The sequence below is a fragment of the Oryctolagus cuniculus genome, unplaced genomic scaffold (genome assembly GCF_964237555.1).
Source record: "Oryctolagus cuniculus unplaced genomic scaffold, mOryCun1.1 SCAFFOLD_105, whole genome shotgun sequence".
Taxonomy (NCBI): domain Eukaryota; kingdom Metazoa; phylum Chordata; class Mammalia; order Lagomorpha; family Leporidae; genus Oryctolagus; species Oryctolagus cuniculus.
The window spans coordinates 214,393-237,389 of NW_027208304.1; the positions used below are offsets into that span (position 1 = coordinate 214,393).

At 43.3% G+C, this 22,997-nt stretch overlaps 1 protein-coding gene across 1 annotated transcript in view; it reads left to right on the top strand.

The window, feature by feature from the left end:
* Positions 1 to 1,894: 1,894 nt before the first annotated feature.
* Positions 1,895 to 22,997, top strand: part of LOC127488962 (uncharacterized) — a 52,412-nt gene continuing 31,309 nt past the window's right edge. The window contains exons 1-3 of the mRNA XM_070067769.1: positions 1,895 to 1,952; positions 2,035 to 2,775; positions 21,877 to 21,923. Coding sequence (XP_069923870.1) covers positions 1,895 to 1,952; positions 2,035 to 2,775; positions 21,877 to 21,923 — 846 coding nt within the window. The remainder of the gene's footprint in view (positions 1,953 to 2,034; positions 2,776 to 21,876; positions 21,924 to 22,997) is intronic.

Consider the following 22,997-nt stretch of genomic DNA (forward strand, 5'->3'; position numbering starts at 1 on the left):
AAATATTGCCATTTTTATCTTTATGACTGTGTGTAATCACTGAAGTATTTTTGCATGCTATGCTTAGTATAAGACACAAAGATAAGTCTTTGTCTTTGACAAAAGGTAAGTCAAAAAAGTGCTATCAGGGGCCTGCATCATGGCACAGCGGCTTAACATCCTGGCCTGAAGTGCTGGCATCCCACATGGGCACCGGTTCTAGTCCTGGCTGCTCCACTTCTGATCCAGCTCTCTGTTGTGGCCTGGGAAAGCAGTAGAAGACGGCCCAAGTCCTAGGGCCCCTGCACCCACGTGGGAGACCCAGAAGAAGCTCCTGGCTCTGGATCGGCACAGTTCCGGCCATTGCAGCCATCTGTGGCGTGAACCAGCAGATGGAAGACCTCTCTCTCTGTCTCTACCTCTTTCTGTAACTCTGTCTTTCAAATAAATAAAACAAATCTTTAAAAAAGAAAGTCCTATCAGGTGCTTGTAATAATTCAAATGAAGGCTAAATAGTTTGGAAGGCTAAAAATAAAAAATGACTTTGGGGCCCCAAAATAGTATTTGACTCTGTTCAATTTAATGAAACGACAGGATTTCGTTATTCAGAACACAATTCTGGATATGTATGGTTGACGATTCTGTGCAAAGAGGCAGGGAGTAACAATGAAGGAAATGGACAGATCCTAAAATTATGAACGGAACGCAGCATGAACTACTTCATGATACAAACACAGAAAATATTCCTCAAGAAGCAAAAAGTGGTGGAAAAGATACAGACTTCTATCCAAAGAACACAACTGGTTTTCCACTTTGTTAAAGTGTAGAAGAAGCAGATAAAATATAAGCCCCTCAGCGTCAAAATATTCCATTGAATTTTGAACAAAATCAACACGTAATGTCTTCCTTTTAAGGTAGCTAGGTAGACATTTGCTTTTGTGTGTAAGAAGGGTTGAAAAAAATGAGAATTTTTTTAAAAAAATAATTTTTGTTTGATGGATTGAGGAACCAGCCTTGAATCCACTTATAGTAATTATATGGACTCTATTGTGCATTAACTTAAATATAGTTACACCTGTAAAAAACAATTCCAAACTACATCGAGTAAGAAACTGCTTATAGTCTCCAACCTCTTGGCCAGAATTGATATATTCCTGATATTTAAGTTAGAGATATCACGGTATAGAAACAAAAAAAGTGATTTCCAGTTCCTCAGTTAACCATGACCATACAGAAGACACTTCTCCCTAAACCTGTCTCCTCATCTATAAAAGCTGATTCAGTATACCAAGTAAATAGAATAGAAAAGAAACAAGTAGGAGCAGGGCGATGAGGAAAGGTGATGGTCTCTGGGCACCTCACTTCAGCCACTCCCTGCTCAGCACTCTCAAGGCTGTGGGCTCAGACCGCTACCTCACCTACTTCAGGAGTCGGACCGCGCACCCTGTCCAGGTTGGAGTTGTGGAGACCCAAAGCAGCACGGGCTCCTTTAGGAGCTGCGGAAAGCGTTAACACTCCCTATGCCAAGCCTTTGTAGCATGCTCCTCACACCATCCTCCAGGAGGTGAGTGCTGCTGTCACTGCACGACCTGGAAACTGCAGCTGATGGGAACTTGCCCAACACGCTCCAACTTTAAAGCTGGCAGAGGCTGACTTGGAAATCGGGGCACAGGTGTGACCTTTCCTCACCTGTAGAAGAGAGCTTGTCCTTTGTCAAGGAAGCCGGTAGCGCCCAGGGGCCCGAGGGCGGGGAGGGGTTGTCGGAACCTCGGAGACCCCGGCGGCCACGAGCCCGCCTCAAAGGGGGAGGGGGCGCTTTAAGGGCGGGGAACTTTTTCCTCCCCCGACAAAAAGTAACTCCCGAAGCGGGAGGGGTTCTCTCCGAGGGGCACTCGCGGTGAGCTGGAGCCTAGCGATGGGAAAGGACCCAGCCAGCCGGGTTTCTGAGGAGGAGGAAGAGGAGGGTTCAGAGGGTAGGGGGGCGGAAGCCCCAGTGAACACCGAGTCCTGGCCCAGGGTCGACCTGGAGGAATGGGAGTGGCGGAGCCTGTTGAGAACTGAGGTGGCCGGTCAGGGGAGCCGGAGGCGGTGGGTCCCGCGGGGGCCGCCCCGGAGGAGCGACGGGAGGCGGGCCTCGGGGTGGCTCCGGAGGCGGCGGACCGGAGTCGGCGAGCTCCGACGGCCCCAGCGGAGAGGAGGCGGCGGGCGTAGAGCCCGGGTCGCCGAGGGGCGGGGAGACGGCGGTCCGCGAGGGTGGGGCGCCGGCGGCCCAGGAGGACTGGAGGCGGGCAGAGGGGCGGAGAGAGAGGGAAGGAGCGCTCGGGAAAGGCCCGCAACGGGAGGTCAGTAGTGGAAAGAGCCCGGGCCGGCGCAGCCAGGGGGAGAAGCAGGGCAAGCTCCGGGACGGGTACTGGGAGGCCTACTGGGAAAGGGGCAGGGAGCGCTACCGGCAGAAGAAATCGAAGCGCAGGCCCAAGGGCGCGGGGCAGGTGCAGGGGGGCAAGGTCGAGTGGAAGTACCAGCTGGAGACGAAGTCCAACTGGCTGCAGAGCACGGGATTCGTGGAGTCTGTGGAGGAGGACAAGTCCTCGCCCTGCAGGGAGAGTCCCGACATCTTCAAGGTCCGGGTGTCAGACGCGCAGTTCCGGCAGCCGGCAATCAGATTCAGTACCTGCGCCACGCCTTCTCGTCGCCTGTCGCAGCGGCCGGTTGGGAGCTGCCTCTCCGGCCTCAGCGTCATGAACGAGCTAGCGAAGATGGGTGACCCGAACCTCCTGGGGATGGTGCAGGAGGAAGGTAAGGAGCCCGCCGGCGGGAGGGCGGGGCTGCGCGCGTGGACTCCGCCGTCCCCAGCGCTGAGCCCCGGGGGACGTTGGTGGACCTGCGGCCAGCGCCGGGGACGTTCGCGGCGTGGCGTCCCCGCGCGAGACGGGGAACCGCAGCGTAGACCGCCTCTGACTTGAATGTGCCTGGGATGGGTTTAGCTCCCACGATTTGCTTTGCCGCTCCCACGCGCCTAGTACCTGCGTTCTGTGACTCCCTCGAGTCGGGGACACCCTCCTTGCTCCCTTGTGTGCTGCAGGACAGCTGAGTACTTAGGAGAGGCCAGGCTAGCGCGCTGGGCACGTGTGCTGTGGTGCTCGGCCCCTGAACACCACCCCAAAGCAGAAAGGGTCTCCCAAAGGGAGCCGCGCGGTAAAGATCAGGACCGCGATCCCACGTGCCACGGAACTGGCCCTCACTCCTTTAGCCTCTCTGCGGATTACTGATAGTGCTTTCAGATGCTTGTTAATCATGCGAGGGCTGACTTTAAGATCTATCAGTTTAAGATGCTCATGCACTTGGAAACGGTGCTGCTTTTACAGGTCAGCTTTAACTGGACCTGTAGTGGCGTTGAAAGACATTTGTCTGTTGCTTGCTGAAGACTTTGCTCAGATCTGTGTTCTGTGGTATCTCGTTTCGTAGACACATTTTCCTAAAAATGCACATTTTTCAGTGGCCTTCTGTTGGAACTCAGTTGTTTCAATGACTGTTTTCATGTCTTTAGTTTTAGTTTGAAGTCCAGAAACGATTTGTTAAAGGGATAAACAGTCTGAGCATGCTCTTACTATTCAGTCTTCAGTGGCACCAAGAAATAGTTGTGTTATTGCATACTTTTCCTCTTTTTAAGCAGCTTCACTGAGACAAAATCTTCACATCATAAAATCCACATTTAAATTGTAGCTTCCTGTTTCAGTATATTTGCAGTTTTGCAACCATCACCATAAAGTAATTTTAGAAAATTTTGTCACCCCAAATAGAAGACTCTTAAGGCAGCCACTCCCCATCCTTCCCACCCTTAGCTCCAGGCACTCCCTAATCTATTACTGTTTCTGTAGATTTGCCTATTCTAGACACTTCAAGTAAATTGAATCATGCAACATGTGGTTTGTAGTAACTGCTTTTTTCTCTTAGCCTGTAGATTTTTGAAGTTCATTCATTGGAGTTTGTAATAGTGTCTTTCAATTGCCAAGTAACTTTCCCACTGTAGAGATATACCACAGCTTATCCATTCATCAGTTGCTGGACATTTAGGTTATTTCCACATTTTAGATAACTATGAGTAATGCTGCTGTGAACATTCATATCAAATTCTTGTGTCAACATATGTTTTCTTTTTTAAGATCGATTTATTTATTTGAAAGTCAGAGTTACATACATAGAGAGAGACAGAGAGGCAGAGAGAGGGAGGCCTTCCATCTGCTGGTTAGTTGACCTCAATGTCCAGAGCTGCACTGATCCAAAGTCAGGAGCCAGGAGTTTCCTCCAGGTCTCCCACGTGGGTGCAGGGGCCCAAGGACTTGGACCATCTGCTTTCCCAGGCCAACACAGAGAGCTGGATCAGAAATGGAGCAGGCAGGTCCTAGAACCAGTGCCCATATGGGATGCTGGCACTGCAGGCTGTGGCTTTATCTGCTGCACCACAGCGCCATCCCCATCAACATATGTTTTCATTTTTCTTAGGTTATACTTAAGAACGAAATTGGTAGATTGTGTGGTAGCCCTGTATTGCACATTTTGTGAAAGTGCCAACCTACTTTCCAAGTGTCGGTATTTACATTTCCACCAATAATGGAAAAGAGTTCCCATCTCTCTACATCCTCACTAACAGTTGTTTTGTCTGCCTTTTTTTTTTAGTATAGCCATCCTAGTAGTTGTGAAAGCGTGTCTCTAAGTGACTTTGGTTTGCATTTCCTTGGTGACTAATATGTCAAATATTTTCGTGTATTATTGGGTGTTTATTTATCCACTTTGGAGAAATGTCTATTCAAGTGCTCTGTTTTAATTTTTCTACAATTGATTTATAATAACTCTCTCTGTTCCATATTCTGATCCACTATAGACATATAGTTTGCAGATATTTTCACCTTTTCTGTGGGTTTTCTTCCCTTGTTCTTCATGGCATGACTCTATGCACATTCCCCCTTTTGAAATAAAAAAAAAATTTGAAGAGAGAAGGAAATAACTTTGACTAATGCCTGCTGAATGATGTAGTAAATGTGCATTAATGCCTTTGTATTCACCAGATATGCATTCCAAGCTGTCTAGTGGATTCCTGAAGCCACGGATAATACCGAACCTCATATACACTATGTTTTTTCCTATACATTCATACCCATGCTACAGATTAATTTATAAATTAGACAATCAGGGGACAGCATTGTGGCATAGCAGCTAAGCTGCCACCTGCAATGTTGGCATCTCAAATTGGAGTGCTCCTCCTCCTTCTCCTTCTCCTCCTCCTCCCCCTCCTCCTCCCCCTCCTCCTTCCCCTCCTCCTCCTCCTCCCTCTTCTTCTTTTCCTGATGACTTTTTTTTTGTAATTTCAATAACCTGAAAATCTAAATTTGTATATTTAAAGCACTCAGTAATTCCTTATAATCACTTCTGAGGTAAAACTATGAAAGATAGAGATACATATTTTTCATTGAAGGAAGAGTAGAAATGAAGATGTATACTAAATAATGTTCTCTGCATGGATTTCAAGTGTTTTTCTGCACCAAAATAAACATATTTTAATTCATGCTTTCATGAACTTTGGAGTACCCTCTTGTGTTACCAAAGTCACATTTGAAGATTAAATGACAGAGTTAAACAGTTGATTCACTTGTAATAAGATTTCTTTTCATAGATATCTTAACTTGTAGACAAATTAATGAACGGTTTCTAGGTTTTATTACATTGTTTTTAAGTCTGTTTTCTTCACAATGGAACACATAAGCAATACATGACCTCAATTGTTTATTTTCTTTCTTTTTTTTTTTTGACAGGCAGAGTGGACAGTGAGAGAGACAATTGTTTATTATTCTCTACTAATTTTAAAATTGAAATTTTAAGGGTTAAATGTAATAGAACACTTAAAAGGCTACAAAAACAAACATTACTAGTAAAATAGTTTTGCTGAAATTGAACTATTGACTGGTTAACATTTAAGGAAATTCATATTTGAAATATTCATTCTTTAGCTGATTTATGATACAGTCACCATTGGAAAAGAAAGTCTAGGAGTTTAGCTTTGGAAAAGGCAGTTTAAATATTGAATGTTTAAGTTGCCTACATCTTAACAATTACATTAAGCACTGTGTTTGACGAAAAATCACCTGCTTTTTAGAAATGTGGATCTTTATTTTCATATAAAATCACAGGCCATGTAATGACAGAGACCTGAGAAACACATTGCTAGGTGTTTTTGTCGTGCTAACATAAGAGTGTCCTTAAAAAAACAAGTGGTATAGCCTTCTACACACCTAGACTACATTATGATCTTAGGGGACCACAATTATATATGTGGTCTCTCATCGACTGAAATATCAATATATGTCATGTGACTGTACTTAAATTTAATTTTATGCTGCTGGTAGAAGTTGTAAGCTGAGAAGACCATCTGGTAAATACAAGGGCTATTTTTGGGTTCTGGGTTTGCTTGAGTGTGTATTCTTAGTAATGTGCTCTCTGAGTTGTTCGGTTGGCTTTTGTTTTAGCAAATATTTGATGATTCTCACAGTGGATTGGTATGAAACCCTTCATATCTCTGGTTTCCAGCTTACAGGCAGAATGTAGTTATTTCCATTCATGTTAAAGGAAGCTGGAGGAATCATAAGACGTTGATTTAGAGTTGTTGGCTTCAAATCCTGCCTCTTCAGAGGTTTTGACAGAGGTTTGGTAATTATATACAATTATTGCATTTTTATACTCTGAATGAGTGTGAAAGTGTACCTCAGTCTATGGAATGTGACACCAATTGCTTACGTGTGTGGCTGTGTCTGTAAGAGTGAGCTAATGAACCATATGCATGTGTGAGAGTGAGCGTAGTGTGTAAGGAAATAAATCTGTTCTCCTGAATCTTTCTGCTTTTCAGAAAAGGATACAATTTACAAAGTTTGCTATTGGTGGCTCTCCAGGTTTGTGGTAGACAGAGGTGTAACTGGGCCAGGTGCCCAGAGAGGGCTATAGTCAAAGTGGTTTGGGAGCTGGTACCAGGGTAAACCAGAAGGATGAGGTTTCAGGCAAGGTCTGAAAGGAGGATATCTAAACTGATATATAAAAAATAAGCAAGGGTTAGTATGGGAAGAAAGCACTTGTTCGTGGTAGGGAAAGGATTCAGTAAAGTTAAAGTGTAAGAGGAGAAACAGTGATGAAAATAATTGGAAGGATATATGTTGTCTGCTTTCCACATTCTTTTATTTATTTATTTATTTGACAGGTAGAGTTATAGACAGTGAGAGAGAGAAACAGAGAGAAAGGCCTTCCTTCCATTGGTTCACTCCCCAATGGCTGCTACGGCCAGTGCTGCGCCAGTCCGAAGCCAGGAGCCAGGTGCTTCTTCCTGGTCTCCCATGTGGGTGCAGGAGCCCAAGCACTTGGGCCATCCTACACTGCCCTCCCGGACCACAGCAGAGAGCTGGACTGGAAGAGGAGCAGCTGGGACTAGAACCCAGTGCTCATATGGGATGCCAGCACCACAGGCAGAGGATTAACCAAGTGAGCCATAGTGCTGGCCCCTCCACATTTTTAAGTAATCACATTGCATCAGATTCTGATAGCAATTTGAAAATATTTTTTCACTTAGTTTTATGTTAAGTGGAGCAAAGTTAGAGTCAATGCTTGCATTTTTTCTTCTTTCTCTTTGCAAAAATAAAATTGTAAAACACTCTATTGACCTAGTAGTAGTTGTTTGATGGTTGTGTGCTTGAACTCTATTTTGTTTAGTGTATTGTTCTTCCACATAAGAGTGATCTTTTTTGTCCTCAAAACAATAAAAGATCCATAAGTTAATGCTCAAGTGTTAACACCTTTAGTGACAAAGCATTCATTCTTTAGAATACTATTCTTTTACTGTTCTTTATAAGAGTGTGTTAAATTGGTTTCCTTTTCATTCATCAATCCAATGAGAGAGAACCAGGACACTGTGGAGTTTTGAGTGGCACATCCAGGAAGTATTAATGGAGAAAATGCTTTCATGAAAGCTATATGTGATGTCTTATGCTTTTTTATTTTTTGTTTGTTTGAAAGGCATAGTTAGAGAGAGAGACAGACAGATCCATCATGCATCACTGTTTCACTCCCCAAATGGCTGCAACAGCCAGAGCTGGCCTGGACCTAGCTGAAGAGAGGAGCCAGGAGCTTCTTCCTGGTTTCCGATGTAGGTACAGGAGCCAAAGGACTTGGGCCATCCTCTGCTGCCCTCCCAGGTGCATTAGTAGGGAGCTGGATCAGAAGTGGAGCGGCTGGGACTCAAACCGGCGCTCATATGAGATTCCATAGCACCAGCCTCAAAGGAACGCGTTATCTTATTTGATACTCATGCAAACCTTTGTGAGATGGACATTATACCATTTATATGATAATCAAGCTTTGAATTGTCCTCATATTCTTGGCCACAGTAAGCTAGGGAATGTTTCATTTTGTTTTGTTTGGGCATAATCCTGAACCATGTATTATAAGGGTCTTGTTAATACAGGAGATAGGATATTTGTGGGCAGCTGGAAGCCTCTGCTGTCTTAATCACCCACCATTAAGGACCCTCACCATTTTATCAAATGCCATCTTCTTAAGTGAATCAAGCCTGTGAGTATTCAGTCTTTTTTGTTCCTCAGCTTCTACATCTGAAATTTGATGAGAATTTGTTGGAAACTTTTATCCAAATATTCTCAGTGCTTGTATGTATCCGTCACTGCACTGCCTCAGCTCCTGTCTAGTTCACTGTCATCTCTCTTGTAGTTCACTTCAGTAGTTTCCTAGTTTGTCTTCTTCCTCCATTCTTATTTCCTCTTAACCCATTCACTATTCAGCAGCTAATACTTTTGGTGAAGGGTAAATGTAATAGAGTTGAAAACCTGTTTTTCGGTTTGTTATTTCACTCAGCAAAAAATTTAGACTCATTTACAAGGCACTCAAGGCTGTCTACAAAGTATCTACTCACAACTTCTCTGGCATCTTCTCACTACCCCCAGATTATCTTCATTTCTTTGAACATCTCAAATTGTTGTGATTTGAGCCTTTATTTGTATTCACATGATTTGCTTCTTTCAACATTTAGGTCTTAGTGTAAATTTTCTTCTTGGGGCTGGCACTGTGGCGTAGCAGGAAAAACCACTGTCTGCAGTACTGGCATCCCATGTGGGTGCAGGTTTGAGTCCCGTCTGCTCTGCTTCTGATCCAGCTCTCTGTTATGGCCTGGGAAAGCAGTAGAGGATGGCCCAAGGGCCCTTGCACCCATGTGGGAGACCCAGAAGAAGCTCCAGGCTCCTGGTTTCGGATTGGCGCAGTTGAGGCCATTGCTGCCAATTGGGGAATGAAGCAGTGGATGGAAGACCTCTCTCTCTTTCTCTCTCTGTCTCTCTCTCTCTCTCTGCCTCTGTTCTCTCTCTGTGTAACTCTGACTTTCATATAAATAAATAAATCTTAAAAAAATTCTTTTTCAGAGAGATTCTCATCCGTAAACACATTCCTTTTTTTTTGTCTTTCTCTTTCTTCATCTCTTGAACTTTTTTTTAAAAAAAGATTTATTTATTTGAACGTCAGAGTTACAGAGAAGGAGAGGCAGAGGTAGAGAGGGAGAGACAGATTTTCCATCTGCAGATTCACTCCCCAAATGGCTGCAATGGCCAGGGGTGGGTCAGGCTGAAGCCTCCAGGAGCTTCCTCCAGGTCTCCCACATAGGAACAGGGGCCCAAGCACTTGGGCCATCTTCCTCTGCTTTCCCAGGCACATTAGCAGGGAGCTGGATCAGAAGTGGAGCATCCAGGATTTGAACCAGTGCCCATATGGGATGCCTGCACTTTAGGTGGTGGCTTTACCCATTATCCTAAAATGCCGGCTCCCATCACTTGCACCTTGAAGCTTTCTGAACAGTTTGTCTCTTTATAACATCATAATTTTTGGGGTGTCTCCTATATAGATTTGTCAATTTCTTGATATTAAAGAATCAACAAATGTAAGTCGTTATCATCACCATCAAATATATTGTTTTATTGATGACTGAATGTCCGACCTGTGAAAGGTCTGAAAATTTACTGTACTTGAAAGTTAACAAAGTTACTCATCGGTACTGGTAGAGACATGAGAAACCTGCATAAGAAACAAAGCACAGTTTACTACAGCATTAACTGTAGCCAGATTAGCAGCATTCTTGTACCTATGTGGCTATAGATGATCAATATTCAATGAGTGGCTGGCGCCGCGGCTCAATAGGCTAATCCTCTGCCTGCGGCGCCGGCACACCAGGTTCTAGTCCCAGTCGGGGTGGATTCTGTCCCAGTTGCCTCTCTTCTAGGCCAGCTCTCTGCTGTGGCCCGGGAGTGCAGTGGAGGATGGCCTAAGTGCTTGGGCCCTGCACCCCATGGGAGACCAGGAGGAGCACCTGGCTCCTGACTTCAGATCAGCGAGGTGCGCCAGCCAGTGGCCATTGGAGGGTGAACCAACAGCAAAAAGGAAGACCTTTCTCTCTGTCTCTCTCTCTCTCTCTCTCATTGTCCACTCTGCCTATCAAAAAAAAAAAAGTCTATAAAAATTTAAAAAAAATATTCAATGAGTAATGTAATGCCTGCACAGGCAACAGCTTGCAACAAAGAGAGAAACTCTGAGCTTTTAGTGAATTTGGTCAGTAATTTGCTTTAGAGGGAGCTACTACCCCCGTGTTTCTAGACTGTAAGCACATGAGCCCTTTGCTCAAGAACAGTCTACCTTCTCTGTCTTCAAAGGCTGCGCACTCTCCAAAATCCTTGAAAATTATAGTCTAGATATTCCAGTACAAGGATGTGCACAACTGTGAGAAACCCAAGAATTGTCTCCTAACAACATCTACCCGTAAATAATTAGCTGTAATTTACTTTGGTTTTGGACAGTTAATTTTAATATTGTATTCCTTGGAGATTTAACCTTGTTTTTTCATATAATTATTACTTATTCAGTCTTTTCGTGAAACATGTGACATGATTACACCACAATGTATTTATCCATTCTTCTACTGCTGCATTTTTGAGAGAATTTTGGTATTACAAATATTCCTAACAATGCTATTATGAATATTTTTATGCTTTTCTATAGTGTTCTGATACACATTATTTCTGTTGAGTTTTCACTAAGACAGCACTTTTGAACTTTGTGGTCTCAAAGAAGTTCAAAAGCTTTTATTTATTTTTATTGAAAATTAAAATAGGCACATTTAAAATTTATTAAAAGTAATAATTCCATGTTAGCATAAATAATTTCTAAGATAACAGTTATATTCTCAAAAATGAAACAAATATAATATTGACATTGTTCACTTCTTTGAAAATCTATAATCCCTGGCCTAATGGAAGGGTAGATTCTCATATCTTCCTTTATATTGTCTGTTGTGATATGTTGTTTTGGTCCAACTAGTTAAAGAAAATTGCCTACTTACAGATATATAATTGAAAAAGGAAGAATAATTTTAAAAGCTTTCAAATAATTACAGATATTCTTCTTTGATACAATTGCACCAAAACTCAAACTAATAATAGGTTCTTAAAAGACAGATGTAATGAGAAATTTGAAGCCATCTAAATAAACTTTTCATTTTCTGCTACATTAAAATCCACTGGTCTCTTACTTTAAGGACATTTTTCACCAGTGTATGATTTTGTAACATCATATGCTAATTACTTAGAAAATGTTAGTTCACTAAGTTAAATAGATCTGCCAAATGTTGACATATTTCATTATAAAATATCAAAAAGCCACATGACATCATTGCTGTCATCTGGAAAGTCTTGGGAAAATTTCATGGTGACAGATAAAGTTTTTTAAATTTAGAGCTTTCATTTAAAATTCAAATTTTATCACTGACAATAAACACTCTTTGCTATTTTCTATGAAGAATCATGCTGTTAATTTTTGAGAAAATAGCTCCCAAATAATGAAGATTGCATAATAAAATATGTCTACTGGTCATATTTTCTTTTTCTCTTTTTATAAATTTTGAATTTGTTTATTCATACTTTGAGTTAAAATTGTGTGACATGAACTCTGATATTTCACTTTACAACACAAAGCACTTTTTCTTTCCTTCCCTTCCTTCCTTCCTTGGCTTTGTGTCGCTCCCCGTCTTCGTGGAGGAACGACACAGGATCCTGCGCTGTTCTTTCGTCTGCTCGGCCCTCCCCGGGTTTGCTGCTGGTTCTTCCCGGGTTGGCTACTGTCCCTTCCACCTCCGTGGAAGGGCGGTTCCCCCTGGCCACATTCCCCACTTCCGCAGGGGAGCAGCACACCGCCGGCCGGCTCTCTCGGGGGCTACACAGGCGTTCCCCTTAGATGTTCCCCTTAGATGTTCCCGGTGCATGCCGTCTCCCTCCCCCTTTATAGTCCTCCTCCGCCAATCCTAACTCGGCTGCCCACATGCCGAGTACGCTGCTCTCCTCCAATCAGGAGCAAGTCCTACAGTTTATTGGCTGAACTGGAGGCAGCTGTGCAGAAGCTGTTTTCTTCTCTCCCAGCGCCATATTGTGGGAGAGCAGATGCATAGAATAAGTCCTAATTCCAGTAACTTAGTCCCGTCCGGATTGCTCCCCACAGATCCCCCTTTCTTTTTATTTTTGGCGTTGATACGCGCCTGTCTTCGGTGTCCCGCGGCACACACTCTGCTCTACTTGCTAGAGTTGCCACAGGTTCTTACAAGTCCTATCAATCAGGCAAACTGAATCCGGGTCCTCTCTTCGCCATGTTGTGAGGAGGTTTTTAGGCGCTGATGCGTGCCTGTGTTCGGTGACCTGCGGCTCACACTCTGGTCGAGCCGCCTGCTGGTGCTTACCGCCTTAATCAGGCAGACCGAATCCAAGCCTCCTAATTGCTGTATTGTGGGGAGGCCTTACTGATGTTAATTCGTGCCTGTCTTCGGTGACCTGCGGCGCATAAGCTGCTAGCCGCCCGCAGGTGCTCATCGCCTCACTTAATCAGGCAGACCGAATCCAAGCTCTCTCATTGCTGTGTTGTGGGGAGGCCTTATTGATGTTAATTCGTGCCGGTCTTCGGTGACCTGCGGCGCATAAGCTGCTAGCCGCCCGCAGGTGCTCATCGCCTCACTAATCGGGCAGACCGAATCCAAGCCTTCTAATTGCGGTATTGTGGGGAGGCCTTACTGATGTTAATTCGTGCCTGACTTCGGTGACCTGCGGCGCATAAGCTGCTAGCCGCCCGCAGGTGCTCACCGCCTCCCTAATCAGGCAGACCGAATCCAAGCTTTCTCATTGCCATGTTGAGGGGAGGCCTTTCTATTTCTCTATTTCTCTATCTCCGGGCATTCCTATTTCTCCCATTTTACTTCTATCTTCCAGCATTCCTATTTCTCTCATTTTACTTCTAAACTTCTGTTTCTCTTATCCCTGCGGCTTTCCGGTGCCCGCCCCGAGGCTGCTTCTCCGCGGCTTTCCGGCTCTGAGCCGCTTCAGCCCGCGGCTCTGCGCGGCTCAGCTTCGCGCGCACACTCTGCGGTGTCTCACTAGCCCCGCGTTCCCTATCTACTTGAGCCCCGCACGCTCTGTCTGCGCGCGGCAGCCTCCGCGAGTCACACAGCGTAGCTTGCGTCTCCGCCACTAGTATTCAATCCAAGTTCCCCGGGCTAGCCTGGCGAATTCAACCCAGCTCACGTCTCCGCCCCACGATTTGGCTTCCCGTCCTTTGCTCCCCGGGCTAATCAGACAGATCCCAATCTGGCTTACGTTTCTGCTTCTGGTTTCAACTTTTCGCCCCCTATTCCCGGGCTAACTTGAGAATCCCAAAGTGGCTTTCGTCTCCGCCTCGGCCTGCCCCCCGCGGCTTCAATTTCCCTAACATTTTTCTCTACCCGGTATGTTTCCCCAAGCTTTCTTCCAACAATATTCCTCCCTCATTTCTCCTGGCCTCTCCCCACAGTCCGCATCCGAGTCTGTTTGTTCTAGCTTTCACTTTCGCTTTCAACCTTAGAGATTTCTCCCAGCTTCCCCCTGTAGTCCGTATCTGAGTCTATGCCTAGGCTTTCAATAGCTTCTTCCGGCACCTTTTTCGTCCGGCTTTTCCCTAGGCTGTTTGCTAGTCTCTCTCTCCGGTATTTTCCCAGTTCTTCCCGTTTCTTCCCTCCTAAGTTTCCTATCCATCCTAGGTTTCCTATCCGAGTCACGGCACCATTATGTCGCTCCCCGTCTTCGTGGAGGAACGACACAGGATCCTGCGCTGTTCTTTCGTCTGCTCGGCCCTCCCCGGGTTTGCTGCTGGTTCTTCCCGGGTTGGCTACTGTCCCTTCCACCTCCGTGGAAGGGCGGTTCCCCCTGGCCACATTCCCCACTTCCGCAGGGGAGCAGCACACCGCCGGCCGGCTCTCTCGGGGGCTGCACAGGCGTTCCCCTTAGATGTTCCCCTTAGATGTTCCCGGTGCATGCCGTCTCCCTCCCCCTTTATAGTCCTCCTCCGCCAATCCTAACTCGGCTGCCCACATGCCGAGTACGCTGCTCTCCTCCAATCAGGAGCAAGTCCTACAGTTTATTGGCTGAACTGGAGGCAGCTGTGCAGAAGCTGTTTTCTTCTCTCCCAGCGCCATATTGTGGGAGAGCAGATGCATAGAATAAGTCCTAATTCCAGTAACTTAGTCCAGTCCGGATTGCTCCCCACAGCTTTGTTTTTCTTCCTCCTCACCTCTTTCTAGATATTGGAGTACCCATGGTACAATCCTTAAGGCTTTTCTCTGTCTTCATTTTCTCTGTCTTCCTTCAAGCTTCAGAGTTTCATGGCTTTTATAAAAAAAAAAAGGTTTATTTGAAAGGCAGAGTTACAGAGAGGAAGAAACAGAGAGAAATATTCCATTCACTCACTGCCAGGTGCCCCAGCAATCATATTAGATGCTTGTGTCACAGCTGATGACTTAACCCACTATGCCATAAGGCCAACCCCCACAAAGTACTTTTTTTTTTTTCAGGTAACAGTAGTTTGGAATGCAACAGGAGTACTTCGAGCATACTTCCTATTTCTTTATAGATTGTTAAGAAGATGTATATTCAAGGTGAAGGTTTAGGAAATTAAGCAGTTTTTAAATAAATCATCTGCTTTTTCTTTTAAGATTTTTATTTATTTGAGTTATAGACAGTGAGAGGGAGAGACAGAGAGAAAGGTCTTCCACTAACTGGTTCTCTTCTCAAATGATTGCTGCAACGTCTAGAGCTGGGCTGATTCAAAGCCAGGAATCAGGAGCTTCCTCTAAGTCTCCCATGTGCATGCAGGAGCCTAAGCACTTGGACCATCTTCCACTGCTTCCCAGACGATAGCAGAGAGCAGGATCAGAAGAGGAACATCCAGGACTAGAATCTGTGGCCATATGGGATGCCGGTGCTGCAGGCAGAGGATTAACCTACTGCTCTAGCCCCTGAAAATTAAGCATTTTTACTGTTTCCTCAAGGATGGTTTTAAGATATACTAGACATTTAGCTCTTCTTTCTACTGAGGATGCATGATGATGAATATAGTGACTTGTTTCAGTTGGCACCACTGCCATCACATAATGTATCTCTTTTGGGGTCTCTGTTCCTCTAATATTATTATTTATTATGAATACAAAGGCTATTCTCAACTGCTTGTATTTCCTTAACATTTTAGAATTGTTTTCTCACACTCTTTCTTGAAAACTTGTTGCCATTTGACTTGGATTAAGTTAAGCCAATAGATAATTTAGCATACATTTATTCCCTAACCGTATTATATTTTGTAATCATGAACCGATTATTTCTTCTATACCCTTTTTTGTTAAGATTTATTTTATTTACTTGAAAGGCAGAGGTACAGAGAGGGGAGAGACAAAGAGAGATCTTCCATCCACTGGTTCCCTCCCCAAATGGCCATAATGGCCAGGGCTGGACCAGACCAAAGCCAGTAGGCAGAAGCTTCTTCTAGGTCTCCCATGTGAGTGCAGGGGCCCAAGGATTTGGGCTATCTTTTTCTGCTTTCTCAGGCACATTAGCAGGGAGTTGGATGTGAAGTGGAGCAGTCAGGACTCAAACTGGCACCTACATGGGATGCCACAATGCCACTCCCTCTTCCATACCATTTTCCAGAGTTGAATTTCATTCACTGTGATGATATTTGGCTAAAAGTATACATTGTGATTTAAGAAAAGTTGATTATTTTTGTCACATTTCTCATTTATAATATATATAATGTGTATATACAATTCAATGCGTAGAATGTGAAAGAAAAAATTGAGAGAATATGGGATTGGATACGCCAGAGATTATTTTGATAAGAGCACACCTATTTTTTATTTATTTATTTATTTATTTGAAAGGCAGTTACAGAGACAGAGGCAGCGAGAGAGGGAGGTCTTCCATCCACTGCTTCACCCCTCAAATGGATGCAACAGCCAGAGCTGGGCCGACCCGAAGCCAGGAACCAGAGCTTCTTCTGGGTCTCCTTGAACCAGTGCCCATATAGGATGCTGGCACTGCAGGTGGCAGCTTTACCTGCTATGCCACAGCGCTGGCCCCTGGCACACCTATTTCTAATCCAAGAAGAAATGTGTTTGAAATTTTTAAAATGGCAGTGTCTTCAACAATGACTTCAGTTACCCATGTGACATCATATTCATTCTTCATTCCCTAAGCACATAATGCATCTCCACAGATAACTCTATCACCTTTCTAACAGCAATACTATATATTTATTGTAATCCTTTGTTTTCTTTATTTACATCATAATTTTACAAATTTTTATGATCACCAAATCTAATGGTTTGAGTTGAACTTTGTTTATAACTCTTAGAGATGATATAGTTAAATACATTTTGGACTTTTGAAAGTCACATTTGAAGAGAAAAGACAATGAGGCATTGCCTTCAAATTTATGAATGAAAATGGAGATGTCCATCTCTATCCCATTTCAATGACTAGAAAATCAGCTTTTTTATCATAATGAAAATTAATGAAATGTCAAATAAGCTACTTGCAAAGAAAAAGAAGAACTTAGCTCCCAGTTTTGAAGGTTCAAGGGCATTGTTTGGTGCCTCTTTTGGTGTAATTCTGGTGTATATTACTTCTGGTGGTACATGACCGTGATGGAAACTTGCATGGGGGAACCAGAAATTTAGAGAGGGGAGGGTCATCTTGGTCCTTTCTATCTTAAATTTTAACAACCTTCTCAATTAGAACTGAAGGGTTTTACCAAGGGGCCACCAAAAAATTGCCTCACATCCTCAGTGACCTAAGGACCTCCCACTAGACCTCACCTCTCATAGCTTTCCTCAGCTTCCAACACCACCATCCTAGGGATCAAACCTCCAATTGCAGTAGAATCCTAGGTGACAGCTACACCAAAACCATAGGAAGTCCCAACTTAATGTGATACTGGGAGAAAAAAGAGAAAGTTTTTAAAAAGCATCGCTTAATATGGAAGTTTCACAAAACAGTACCTGCATCTTAGCTTTATGTTGATGTGGTGGTGTTCTTGGCATCCAGAGTAATGGAATGACGATGTTAGTTAATGGTATTCTATCAAAGACAAACATAAAAAGAGCTATCAGTCAGTGTATTTTTCTCTAGTAAATATAATGTTGCAGTGCTTGCTAATTAAAGACAATCAACCCGGAAGGTGTTATACTAACTGGAAAATATTCATCTTGCTGCTTGTTGCCTTATTTCATGCAGTTCTGTGTATCATCATTATGACTTCCTCTCCCTTTCTCTAGGGAAATTTACAGCCATCACTTAGAGCTTTAATGAGCTTATATAGCTTTGCCATGGAATCAGTGACAGGGAGTATCAAAAAATCTGCATGTATTATTTTGGTAACTTGTAGCAAGAAGAAAAAAATGTCTTTTTTGGGGACCCAGTTAGGCTAATTCAACTTACCTCAACCAAGAACTGTTTTTTTTTTTCATTAAGGAGGGCATGAGCAGTTTTGTCCTATGTAAAATAGAGGGTACACCTTTTTTTATTTATTTATTTTTATTTTTTGACAGGCAGAATGGACAATGAGAGAGAGACAGAGAGAAAGGTCTTCCTTTACCATTGGTTCACCCTCTAATGGCCGCCGCAGCCGGTGTGCTGCGGCCAGCGCACTGCCGCTGATCTGAAGCCAGGAGCCAGGTGCTCCTCCTGGTCTCCCATGTGGGTGCAGGGCCCAAGGACTTGGGCCATCCTCCACTGCACTCCCGGGCCACAGCAAAAAGCTTGACTGGAAGAGGGGCAGCCGGGATAGAATCCGGCGCCCCGACTGGGACTAGAACCTGGTGTGCCGGCGCCGCAGGTGTAGGATTAGCCTATTGAGCCACCGCGCCAGCCAGGGTGCACCTTCAAGCAGCTTTTGTAAGAACTGAAATGCGCTTGACACAAATCATTGGTATTATATCGGGGGACTCAAAAGAAGTCACAAGAGAAGCTGCCTTTGGCTTGAGCCTTTTAGAGAAATTGTGCTATCAAAATTCCCACATGAAATGCAGAATAGCAAACTCTTTTAAGGAATAAATCTCATAGAGTCAGAGCTGGTTGAAACTTTATGTATTAGTCAAGGTTCTCAAGAAAACACAGAATTGATAAGATATGAATAGAGATATATGAAGGGAGATTTATTTATGGCAAAAGAGAAGTCCCAGGGCAGCTTAACTGCAGGCTGGAGACCCTGGAATGTCAGTAGCATGGCTCAGTTCCAGTCCCAAAGCAGTGGGTGTAGTTCTCTCAGTTTGAGGCCCAAGCCCGAGTGCCAGCAAGGGGACTGCTGGCATAAGGTCCTGGACTACAAGGATCAGAATCTGATGTCCAAGGCAGGAGTCAGGCAAGTCATAGCTCTCAGAGAAGGTAACAGTGCATCTTCTGCACCTGGTTCCTCCAGAGCCCTAGCCAGTTGTTGGTGCTTGCTTTCCCCAAAGCCAAATCTGCCCACCTAGTCCGCTCAGATTCACACGCTCATCCCATTTGTATACATCCTCATAGACACATTCAAAATAAGGGTCTCCCTTTTTCTGAACTGAGTATTCCTTAATCCATTCAAGTTGATGCTATAAAATCAACTATCACACTTTACGAGACTTTGTATTCAGATTTCATTGGAGTTTCCTGACATCTGAGTCTGATAGAAATGAATTTATTTTGGGATTCATAAATATTTTCAAAAACATTCTCGTATTTAAAGATTGGATTACATTAAATTACATTACATATTTAAAGATTGGATTACATTAAAAACCAAACAGAAAGTTATCTTGAAAAATCTTGAGCTCTGTAGAGTCTGGGGCCCTGTTGCATGGTGGTTATCATCTAGAGCTGTCATGTCTTCACTGTGTTCTTAACGTTCGCTAAATGTATGCAGTTCACTTGAGTAGTCTTCTAGCCCGCTGTGGACATTCAAATTTGAGACATCTGTTCTAGTTTAATTTCATCACTGTACATATTGAAATACTGACTCCTGAAAAAGATTGTCATTTGCCAATGTAACTTTCATTACATGTACATAACAGATTCTGTAAGAAACTGACTACAGTGCCTGGCACATGTGTAGTTCTCAACATGTTTTGTCTCATCATTGGCAACAAAGGCAATAGAAGAAACACTTCTCTTACTGGCCTGCTTGTTCCTTTTTTTTTTTTTCTATGAACATTTATCAGGCAACATTCATTTGCCAATCACTGTGCTATAGAGAACAAAATCAGATATTATGCCCACCTTTCAAGAACTTTCACTCTTTGGGGCAGTAAAAAATATAAATAAAAAAGCACACAAAATCATTTAAAATTGAAACTGTGAGAAATGCCATCGAGTAGACATATATTAGGTGATTTGAAAAAGATAGGTGAGAGAAGGCTTTTCTGATGAGAATGTGACTTTCAAACTTATAGCTGAAGGATGTGGTGAAGAATTACCCTGGGGTAGGTTGGGGGAGGGGAGTGGCAGGGAATAAGTTATACATTCCTTGCAGAGGAATGATTAGGAGCTAAGGCACTTCAGAGAGGAATCTGAAGGAAAGCATACGGGATTAAAAGAAGACTGGTGGGCTGGATTTAAGAGGGCAAGAGAGTGAAGCTGGAGAGGTAGGCTGGTTTTAATTAATTTGAAAGAATTAACATAGTCTGTCAAAGACAAAGATTTTACATCATGAATGATCCCTGTCTTTTGTTATCAAAGATATGAACCATGCATCTACTTTTTTTTTATTTGACAGGTAGAGTTGCAGACAGTGAGAGAGAGAGACAGAGAGAAAAGTCTTCCTTCCATTGGTTAACTCCCCAAATAGCCACTACGGCCAGCACTGCGCCAATCCGAAACCAGGAGCCAGGTGCTTGCTTCTTCCTGGTCTTCCTTGTGGGTGCAGGGGCCTAAGCACTTGGGCCATCCTACACTGCCTTCCTGGGCCACAGAGGAGAGCTGGAGTGGAAGAGGAGCACCGGGGCTAGAACTGGTGCCCATATGGGATGCCGGCGCCACAGGCGGAGGATTAACCAAGTGAGCCACGGTGCTGGCCCCTGCCTCTACTTTTAAAAGTAAAATACAGTTTACGTGAAGTAACTGTTTCTTACAAATCAATGATTATTTTCACATAGCCTTATTTTAACAAATGAGTAGTTAATAACTATGCTGCTTGGTAGGAAGCTTTGGAGTTTATCCACATATAATAGTTTCATTTATGTGATGGACTTAATGACTAGGAAGAATAGCTGAGTGATTAGCATCATCTGTGAAAAAGAATTGTACTATTGTGAACTAGGTACAATTAATTTCATTTAACATATATTAAATATTGTTTTGTGGAATGAATTGTGTTTCTTGGATTATGAAAAAGATGTACAAATGACTGATTTATAAATTTCTGTGTTTTCGGAATATATCCCAACTCTTACAGAATTACTGTTACTTTGGAATGATTTTTAAGTGGTAGTAATATTTTATTTGATTTCCCTTGTGATATTTTCTTCAAAAGCATTTTATGGAAATATTGACAAATATTTCTCAGTATTTTTCCAAGTTGGAATTACTTGGGAATAAGTATTTAAATTCTCTGTTACCTTTTTTACAGTCAGAAACTTATTTGAGTCCTAATGGTTCACCTAACCATGGTGACTCTATCTGGGGGGTGAGTAGTAATTTGGCCTATTTCGAAAATGGTCGTGTTCTGGTACTGTTTTACTTGCAACCAGTCTGGTTCAATTCCAGGAAAACAAGTCAAAGAGAATATGAAAACTCATATAGTGATAACTAAGAGATATCATTGAACAGCACTGTTGGATGTCTTTGTCTCGGCAGTTTGGTAGGTATGGATTGAGAACTGTACTGATGAGAGTTGAGTTTATTTCTTACTGGGTGATATTTTTCCTACATATCCTTATCTTACTATTCTTCTAAACAGTTTTTAATGAGACTTCTGTTGGAGGCTGTTTGGAACAGTTTAGTTCCAGAAAAATCTACATTTTCTTCCAGTATTTTCCTTTGAGCTTTCTTTTTTCTCATTGCTCAATTTTTGTTTTCACCTTTGGCAAACTTTTTTTTGTTAAGATTTATTTATTTATTTGAAAGTCAGAGTTACAGAGATGCAGAGTCAGAGGGAGAGAAAGAGAGAAAGTCTTTCATCAACTGGTTCAATCTCCAAATGGCCCACAACAGTCAGAACTGTGCCAATCCGAAGCCAGGAGCCAGGAGCTTCTTCCATGTCTCCCATGTGGGCAAGGGGCCTAAAGGCTTGTGCCATCTTTTACTGCTTTCCCAGAACATAGCTGAGAGCTTGATCAGAAGTGGAGCAGCCGAAACTCAAACTGGTGCCCATATGAGATGCTAGCACTGCAGGTGGTGACTTTACCCACTATGCCACAGCACCAGTCCCTCTGCATACTTTTGAACATATTCAGATCAGTTGACCAGTGTAACATGTTTTTCTCTTTCTTATTTCTTCTAGGGAGAGTAGTTACTAGAGAAATAGATCCCAGTCTACAAACAACAGAGGTAAGTTAAATATATGTGTATTAATTTCTCTATAAATGAGAATAAACAAGATATGGTTAGAAGTATAATCATATGAATAATTAAATCTTTATACTTCAAATATTTATTCACATTACTTATATTTTTTATCTGTAACATTTTTAGTAAGGAAAACAATTTTCTATTTAATGCATATTTAATGTAGTATCTTTCTAGATGTTGTAAAGGCAAAAAACATAAGTTTGAATTTGTTTTGAGACTTCCTGTGAAATAAACCCAGATGCAGGGCTTTGATATACAAGCTAATAGTATTGGGCTTAAAGAATTTGCTATAGTTTAAATAGTTTTTTATATTACAGCATTACTCAGTGATAGTGCTTATTGATGACTCTGCTGGGGGTCAAGTAATTCAAATTGAATGTAGTTACATTAAATAAAACAATAAATCATTACATTAAGTACAGGCAGTGCTTTGTCTGTGCAGGTTGTGTATCTGTAGATTGAATAAAATGAGGGTCAAAAATAGTTTTTAAAAATTACAGAGGTGAGGCCAGTGCTGCGGCTCAGTAGGCTAATCCTCTGCCTTGTGGAGCCGGCACACCGGGTTCTAGTCCCGGTCGGGGCGCCGGATTCTGTCCCGGTTGCCCCTCTTCCAGGCCAGCTCTCTGCTGTGGCCAGGGAGTGCAGTGGAGGATGACCCAAGTGCTTGGGCCCTGCCCCCGTATGGGAGACCAGGATAAGCACCAGGCTCCTGCCTACGGATCAGCGCAGTGCGCTGGCCGCGGCGGCCATTGAAGAGTGAACCAACCAACGGCAAAAGGAAGAACTTTTCTCTGTCTCTCTCTCTCACTGTCCACTCAGCCTGTCCAAAAAAAAAAAAAAAAAAAATTACAGAGGTGAAGCCGGTGCTGTAGCACAGTAGGTTAAGCTGCCACCTGTAGTTCCAGTATCCCATATGTGCACCAGTTCAAGGACTGGCTACCCTACTTCCTATCCAACTCCCTGTTAATGTACCTGGGAAAGCAGCTGAAGATGACCCTAGTCCTTGGGCCCCTGCCACCCAAGTAGGAGACCCAGAAGAAACTCCTGCACTCC